This window comes from Apiotrichum porosum (genome assembly GCF_003942205.1).
Source record: "Apiotrichum porosum strain DSM 27194 chromosome Unknown scaffold_4, whole genome shotgun sequence".
Classification (NCBI taxonomy): domain Eukaryota; kingdom Fungi; phylum Basidiomycota; class Tremellomycetes; order Trichosporonales; family Trichosporonaceae; genus Apiotrichum; species Apiotrichum porosum.
In genome coordinates this window covers 819,761-828,002 of record NW_021167111.1, presented here as the reverse complement: position 1 = coordinate 828,002, position 8,242 = coordinate 819,761, and the positions used below count along the sequence as shown (strand labels likewise).

Here is an 8,242-nt window from a genome sequence, read left to right as displayed (position 1 = left end):
ATGGTGTCTGTCGAGGCCTTTGCGCCGCTTTACAGCGACTACCTCCCGGCCCTCCTCACCCCGGTCCACGGCCTCTTCTGCCCCATTGGTGTGCTTGATGTGTACGGTGCGATCCGTCTCAGCGTCGCCGTCAACTGGATCGCAAGCGATACCAAGGGCAAGCCCCGTGCGAGCGCCCTCCAGGAGCTGTTCGGCATCATGGTCGTGCTCTACGGCGGCGAGACCTTCATCGGTGAGTGGAGCGGTGGAACCGGAGCCGCAGGTCGCGTGCATCAACGAAGCAAGGCTGACAACGTAAGGATGCTGCACTGGCCAGCCCCCCAGCTGGCTCATCAACCCCAGCCTCGGCCTCGTCTTTGGCGCTATCCGTGAGTACCGCAGCCATCGGACATGAGGCACTAACCACTCAGACCTCCTCCTCACCCGCACTCCTCTCCACGGCCTCCTCCCAACCAAGCCCAGCTTTGGCACCGAGCTCGCCCTCGCCGTCCCCGACGCTATCGGTCGTACCCTCCTGCTGACCCGCTTCTCCGTCGTGCCCCTCCTGCACCCGACCTCGCCCAAGACCCTCCCCGCGACCCCCAGCACGCTCCTGCTCGTCCCCTTCATCATGGCCGTGCCCTTTGCCGCTGTCGTCTTTTCGGGTACGCAGCTGTTCTCGCCGGCCATCACGCTGCAGACCCCCAACGAGCTGCGCCCCTGGGGCTGGACTGCGCTGGACGCATGGATCCCCTTTGTGCTGCCCTCGCTGTTCCTCTCGCTCATCGCCCCCGTCAAGGGCTGGCCTTTCAGCCTCGGCACCGACTACTCCGAGGACGCGGCCATTGTGGTCTGTGCGGCGTTGAACATTGTCTTCTTCGTCTCGCGCGCGTACTACAACCACGCGCCCAAGGCTGCCAAGTCGCCCAAGGCCAAGAAGGTCAAGAAGCAGTAGGCAGAGAGGTGGAGACGCGCCGGGGGAGGTGTTGAGGACGATGGAGGGGACGGGGTGACGGCCGGCCCATCGTGCGCCCGTGTACAGCGCCCGTGTACAGAGGCACAGAGGCACAAAGGAGAGAGAGCTCGAGAGAAAGCTCCTGTCCGCGTGTTGCCGGGAGACGCATGTTCGCTGGGATATCCTGGGTGGTGTGTGGCGTTCAAAGCTTCGGGTAGACAGACACAGTCATGTAACAACGACAACGCAACACAGTAATCGGCCGTGCGGGGCCTGGTGACTAACTCTGACATGTCAATACATGTCGTGGTTGGAGGGCCGATGGATGGTTTGCTACCGAGGACGACGACAACAAAGGGCGAGATACTCATAGCCCATACAACATTCTCACTGGCAAGCGTGATTTTCATGGCGTTGTGTGTTTTTTAAAAACACATAGTCCGCACAACTTTCTTGCCGGCAAGCGCGATATTGAGGCATTGTATGTTTCTTGAAACACATTAGCATAGAGTATCCTTGACGGCAAAGGTGATTTTGGTGGCGTTACGTGTTTTTTTTAAAGGACTCACATTTGACTCACTGCTCTGACAACATGAATTGCATGGCAACAGCCCCGTGACATCTGTGCATTTGCCTGGAGGCTTGATGGAAGCACGACAGCCTTCGGCCACGGCATGGAGCCAATCCCAGTGAGGAAGGAATGACCAGTTGGGCCGCAGGACGCAACAGGGCGGAGCGGTGCGGGCTCTCTGACTGTGGCCGGAGCCGCAACTGCACAACTGGTCGCTGGACACCCACGTACACCAAACGTACTTAACACACACTGGTACACCTAGAGTCGAGAGACACGAACATTGGTACAGTATCGGGGCAATTGGCTCAGTCACGTCCGCGTGTAATGGCACACAGCGCGCCCGTACGACGCGGTTGCAGGACGGACGCTGTGGCCTTCAAACTCGAGAACCTAGGAACAATCACCCCGCTCCGTCCTTGGCCGCGTCCGGTTTAACGGAGCCAAGCAAGCTCTGTGTATATAGTTTTCACTTTGTCTTTCCACTCAGATTTGTGTCGAATGTGTAGCGTGCAGGACTACAGAACGTTAAGACTCTACGACGGTCCCATGTACATGCTGCGAGAAGTGACACAGCAGGCCGCGGCCCACAGCCACAAGGACCCACGCTGTGGGGGCGGCGGCGGCGGGACCAAAAAAGACAACGGGACGATCTTCCTCACGCCCTGTGTCTCCCGCGCTCCTGGCTGCTGTTGTTGTCGTGCTGTCCATATCTTGCTTGCTCCAATCCCAACAAAGCCAAAGAGTTATCCCATCCCACAGCCCTCTGCGAGCAACTCGACACGCCCGACACGCTGCTTACGCAGTAGTCATCCCTCCCTCCGCCATGGATATTGACAATCCCGTCCTGTCGGACACCCCGCCGGCCCTCCCCCTGCCCGAATTCAGCGCTGGCTTCCCATTACCCTTCCGCGTCCTCTTCCTCGTCGGCCTCGCCCTTTTGCTGTGGGCCGTCAACCTCCATGTCCTGCACCTCCTGGGCTTGGACGTGTCGTGGGTTCTGGATGTCCGAGACGGCGACGACGGCGACAGAGGCCTCGTGGACGTAAGTGTCGATCGGATCCGCCTCGACCGCCTGCCAGGTCTCCTCGACGACGACGAGCACGACCACCGTGAGCCCGATACGCCCACGCGCCCCAGCCCCAGCCCCGGCCTCCCGCCCGCAAACGTCTCCCGTCCATCGACTGCACGCCTCTATGGACCCGTGTACAAGCTTTGGGCAGCGTACACGTTGTGGTGCTTGGCGGGGTACGCGGCGTTCCGGGCGGTCGCAGGCGACGACACGGCGGCCATGGAGGCCAACCGCGCGATTGTCGCGCTTGTGTGCGCCGGCCCGATTGTCGCTGCCCTTGCACCATGGCGGGGCGTGGGCAACCGCGAGCGCCGCGCCCTCCGCCGCGCGCTGTGGCGCTGTATCAACCCGCAATCCCACGACCCCATCTACTTTTGCGACGTCATCCTCGCCGATATCGCCACGTCGTTTGCTAAAGTCCTCGGCGACCTGTATATTGGTGCGCACCAGATTATCTTTGGTGGCATCTCGCACGGCCGCGTGGCCCAGCACGGTCTTGGCAAGTGGATCACGCTGGCCATGGTGTGGTAAGTGGAAAGCAGCTAAGTTGTACGTGATGAAGGCCAAGCTGACCCCATGTACAGCCTCCCATACGTGGTGCGTTTCCGCCAGTGCATGATCGAGTTCTACCACTCTGGGTGGAAGAGCATGCGCCCCTTGGCCAACGCGTTCAAGTACTCGTCGGCCTTTCCTGTCATTTTCCTGTCGGCCGCACAGAAGATTGTCGTCGTCGAGGTCGCCGCCGCCAAGGGTATGAGCGTCGACGAGCTGAGCCAGACGGGCGACCGCTGGTTTGGCGAGCACCGTCTCTTCCGTATGTGGCTGCTTGCCGTGGTCGTCAACTCGATGTTTTCGTTCTACTGGGACGTGCAGAAGGACTGGGGACTGTCCCTGCTTGAGCTGGACACCTGGGTGCCGGCACGCCGTGCGGCCGGCGACAGTCCCACGCCGTCGCGCCAGGGATCGCCCGTCGGCGCGCGCCGCGGTGTGCTGGCGCGTCTCGCCGCGTTTGGCAGGCAGCCCTACCGCTCCTCCCCGCTCCCGACCACCATGCACCTCGACTCGCCGACGTCCCCGCCCAAGCCTGCCTACTTTGGCCTGCGCTCCATCCTCTTGCTCCCGGACCCGATCGTGTACTATCTGTTCACCATCATCGACCTCATCCTGCGCGGCACGTGGTCGCTTGAGCTCTCGTCGCATCTGCACACGATGCACGACCTCGAATCGGGCGTCTTCCTCATGGAGGCTCTCGAGCTCGTGCGTCGCTGGATGTGGGTGTTTATCCGCGTCGAGTGGGAGGCAGTGAGGATGGGCGAGATGCAGCGCTTCCGAGGGCCGGCAGGACATGTCGAGCGCACGGCAGTGCTGTGGGACAAGGAGACAGACACATAGACCCCCGGAAAGACGGGATGGATGACACGAGCGACGGCAACAGCGACGACCACGACGGCAATGACGGGACACGGATAGACCACGGTTATGGGCGTTATATATCCGTATTAGAACTACATGCATTCATAGCGACGTGACCCGCGGCCTGCGGCCTGCACATCTCACATCCACCGTTAAGCGTTTTACTACAACACCTCGAGCATACCCGAGCCCGTGACCCACGAGCGGCCGACGACGACGGGCCGCCCGTCGGCGCCAAACGACACCTTCATGGCGCCCATGCGCTCGCTGACCTGGTACGCGTCCAATGTGGCCGCAGCGGTGTCGGCACCAGCAGTGAGGTGAGGGGCGAGGCGCGCGCTGCCAGCGCCAGTAAGGAAGTATCCCGCGAGGACCGTGTGTGCCGTGCCGGTCTGGGAAGGAGAGTCAGCAAATCGGCGGGGTGACAAGGATAGGCAGTGGTACGCACCACGGGGTCCTCGTCGATACCCTTGTTGGGGATGAAGACGCGCGAGTGGACGCGCACGCCGCCGGCATCGCCCTTGCCAATAACCTGGGTGATGATGGTCTTGAATGTCGGGCGGGTGAGCGCCTTGGTGTCGACCTTGAGGTTCTTGAGGTCGACGTCTGGCGAGATTTCGAGCAACACGCTCTCCTGGTCCCCCTTGTCAAATGTGCCAAAGGCTACCACGTCGCTGTCACTCAGGCCCGCAGCGGCGAGCACGGACGCGCCGAGGTCGCTCGCCACGGCGGGCGTGGCGGGGATGAACGTGCCGCCGGGAGGCAGGGCGATGCCGACCTCCCCACCCTGTCCGCTGGACACGCGCGTGGCCTTGAAGGTGCCCGAGTGCGGGTTGATAAACGACAGCGAGGTGGCCGTGGGGTGGATGTGGTTGAAGAGCACCTGGGACGTCGCGAGCGTTGCGTGGCCGCACAGCTTGGATTCCTGGGACCAGTTAGCGGTCGAACACGCTGTAGCCAACTGGCACGTACAAAACCCGACGCGCCAAAGAACCGCAGGCCGTACTTTGGCACATCTGCGTCCTTTTGCGTAGCAGACGCGACCACGATGGCCGTCATGGGGAGGTTAAAGTCGCGCGCCAGGGCCTCAAAGTATGCGACATCGTTCGAGCGCGGGTCGTTGGCTGGGAAGAGGACGACGGCGGCCTGGTTGCCGCCGTGTGGGGTGGTCGCGAACGCGTTGGCGAGGAAGAATGGGAGTGGAGTGGCCATTGATGCACTGGGGTTCAGAGGTGAGAGAGGATGAGGAAGAGCTGCTGAAGGGGGATGCAAGTGTGAGTTCTGCTTTATAAACCGGGGGGTTCGCGTTCAGTGTACCCTTGTCAACACCTGCGCGTGGGCCGTGTGGGTGCTCGCTAAACGATGTCGGTGCTCGAGTCGAGCCATATGACCAAGAGTCGACATTCCTATTAACATTTCGAGTTACGTCACCTCCCGCCATGGCCGTCCAACGCCGTCCACTGCACTATTGGAGATAAATGAGGGCGCTGTCGCCATGTTGCTATTGGAGACCACCCACGTCCAGATGCACGCATAGCGTGATGACAGCAATTCGGATCGTACAGATCGCAATCGTAATCGTAGCGCTGTGGCGACGATATCTATGCCCGCCTGCCCTCGGGGCTCCTTGAGACAGCATATGCTGTGCGATACCTCAATACATCGGCCCAGGCCGGCGGTAGTCGTCAGGATGATCAGGATGCAGGACGGTTGCTGCCGATGGACCAACTTTCCCCCCCCCCCCCCCCCCCCCCCCCGCCATTTCCGCTCGCCGTGTCGCTCACTCGATCACTCTTCACCAATCAGATGTGGGGGTTTGTTCAGACAACGGCAATGGTGTTGAGTAGAACAACGATCTGGAATTGGCTACAGAGCAGAGCTCCAGAGCTCCAGTGCGCCAGTACCGTGTCGGTGGTTGATGCATTGCTGGAATTGCTGGAACATTGCTGGAAATCATGGCCTTCTTGGCATGGCATTGCTGGAAATCACGGCCCAGGTCTTAGAAATAAAAGTGGTTTCGCGGGATAATTATTAGAAATCATCCAGGGCAACATTAGAAATGGCCGAGTGGCAGCACATGACTCTGTACTCTGGCCCGTCGGATCGTCGGCCAGCGCCGACACTGCCGACGCTGTTGCGCGGATAAAAGTGGCAGCGTCCGTTCTCTTCTTGACGACCGCACCACCTCTCTTCTCTTCCGCACACTAACTCACTACTGACAAACAACATCCACCATGGCAGCTGTACATTCTGCTCCCTCATTGCATTCGCTGCAGTCGCACGCATCGTCGTCGCGAGACATCGAACTCGATGTCATTGCCCCTGCGGCCCCTACCACGCCGTCCGGCGGGAACAGTACGGCACCACCCTCCGCGGCGGTCAGCCAGACCTCGCTCACCCCTCCGGCCGCGACCAAGATGTAAGACCCTCTCCCATCTGTATCAACGCCACGCTAACCTGCAGGCGCGAAATCTCCATCTGCGTCTCGGCCTTCTTCCTCACGTTCACGACCTGCGGCGCCGTGTTCTCGTTTGGCGTCTACCAGGACCTGTACCAGACCATGGCCGAGGAGCCCAACACACCCTTCACGGGCGCCAGCCCGGCCATCATCGACCTTATTGGCACCCTCACTGCGGCGTTCATGATGCTCGGCGCACCGCTGACCATCGGGTACACCAAGAGCTTTTCCCCGCGCGCAATCATCTTCACGGGCGCGGTGCTCTACTTTGTCGCGTCCATCCTCGCCTCCTTTTCGCAGCACCTGTGGCAGTTTATCCTCACGCAGGGCCTGCTGATGGGTATCGCTACGTGCCTGTCGTACATCCCCGCCGTGACGGTTGCGCCGATGTGGTTTGACCGGAACCGCGCGCTGGCCATGGGCCTGATTCTCAGCGGAACGGGTGTGGGTGGCCTCGTCTTCTCGCCGTTCCTGCAGGCGCTCAACGCCAGCGTCGGGTTCCGCAACTCGCTCCGTATCGCGGGCGCGGTCACGACCGTGTGTATCGTCATCGGCGGCATCGTGCTCGACTGGGACCCCGTGTCCAAGGCGCGCATGCAGGCCGAGAAGGACGCGCGCCGCAGCAGGTACGGCGCAGGCGACAGGCTGCGCCAGTTCTGGGACATTCCCCTCGTCAACTGGCGTATTGCGCGCTCGTCCAAGTTTACCGCGCAGCTCGTCGCAGGCATGCTCCAGGCTGCGGCATACTATACGCCCGTGTTCTTCTTCTCGGCGTACGCCCGCACGCTGGGATACTCTGCCAAGACCGGTGCGGGCTTCATCTCCGTCAACAACGCGTGCAACGCCCTCGGCAAGATCCTGCTCGGCATCGTCGCCGACCGTATCGGCCGCGTCAACATGCTGCTCATCACCACGGCCCTGTCGGCCATCTGCAGCTTTGTCTTCTGGCTGCCGTCGACGCTGACCCCGAGCCTCCCGGCCGCCCAGGGCCTGTTTATCACGTACGCCATCACGTACGGCACGTTTGCGTCGGCGTACGTCTCGCTCTTCCCGGCCGCCTTGATCGAGGTGTTTGGCCCGCAAAACTTTGCGTCGGTCAACGGTGTCCTGTACATGGTGCGCGGGATGGGCACGCTCATCGGCACGCCCAGTGCCGGTGCCATGATCCGCTCGTCGGCGCACGCGGCCCTGCCGTCGGGATACAAGGACATGAGCGTGCTCGTCGGCTGCCTGCTCGCTGGCGCTACGGCGGGTGTGGTGTGGCTCCGTATCGAGCAGGGTATTGACAAGCAGCAGCGGTGATGAGGGGAGGAAGGGGAGAGTCGACATAGAGTATATATCTCACACTAGGCATTGCATTTGATAGACGCGTGGGTCGGGCGTTAAGAGGCAGCGAGGTAGAGGGTAGAAGATGCTCAAAGCAGTCAGCGGCCCAGTGGCCATGTGACCATGTGGCCGTGTGCGCGTGTGCATGGGGACGTGTGGACGACATGGATCAACACTCATCCCCCAACCCCCGAGTCCCCGTGGTCTCACCCATTACGTCATACAACCACATCTGTCAACATCGTGTGATGGTGGATATCGGGAGTTGTGCGGACGACTGGAGACGGCCTGCACTACGTACTGCCTGAACGATGTCGTCAGTCGAACCGTCAACTCAAGACCCAGAGTAGTGGGAGGATCTGGGAGAGCCTGGGGCCAAAGATACGTGGACGGAGAGGGAAGAAGCTTTTTCAGACGGTTCGGTGGAGGGGGAAGATATCAGCGATAGCGCGAAGACGAGTGGCCCCC

At 61.3% G+C, this 8,242-nt stretch overlaps 4 protein-coding genes across 4 annotated transcripts; 3 read left to right on the top strand and 1 right to left on the bottom strand.

Moving 5' to 3' along the window:
- On the top strand, positions 1-934 carry EHS24_007049 (uncharacterized protein; the record flags this gene model as incomplete). The annotated part of the gene is made up of 3 exons (XM_028622429.1): positions 1-232; positions 300-368; positions 411-934. The coding sequence occupies 3 exons, from the start codon at positions 1-3 to the stop codon at positions 932-934; spliced, it is 825 nt and encodes a 274-aa protein (XP_028477321.1).
- A 1,397-nt stretch (positions 935-2,331) lies between these two features.
- EHS24_007048 (uncharacterized protein) lies at positions 2,332-3,969 on the top strand (the record flags this gene model as incomplete). Its single annotated transcript, XM_028622428.1, has 2 exons — positions 2,332-3,104; positions 3,162-3,969. 2 exons carry the CDS (start codon positions 2,332-2,334, stop codon positions 3,967-3,969), a joined length of 1,581 nt encoding a protein of 526 aa, XP_028477320.1.
- A 185-nt stretch (positions 3,970-4,154) lies between these two features.
- EHS24_007047 (uncharacterized protein) lies at positions 4,155-5,202 on the bottom strand (the record flags this gene model as incomplete). Its single annotated transcript, XM_028622427.1, has 3 exons — positions 4,155-4,382; positions 4,439-4,915; positions 4,963-5,202. The coding sequence occupies 3 exons, from the start codon at positions 5,200-5,202 to the stop codon at positions 4,155-4,157; spliced, it is 945 nt and encodes a 314-aa protein (XP_028477319.1).
- A 1,022-nt stretch (positions 5,203-6,224) lies between these two features.
- EHS24_007046 (uncharacterized protein) lies at positions 6,225-7,750 on the top strand (the record flags this gene model as incomplete). Its single annotated transcript, XM_028622426.1, has 2 exons — positions 6,225-6,409; positions 6,454-7,750. The coding sequence occupies 2 exons, from the start codon at positions 6,225-6,227 to the stop codon at positions 7,748-7,750; spliced, it is 1,482 nt and encodes a 493-aa protein (XP_028477318.1).
- Between the last annotated feature and the right edge of the window lie 492 nt (positions 7,751-8,242).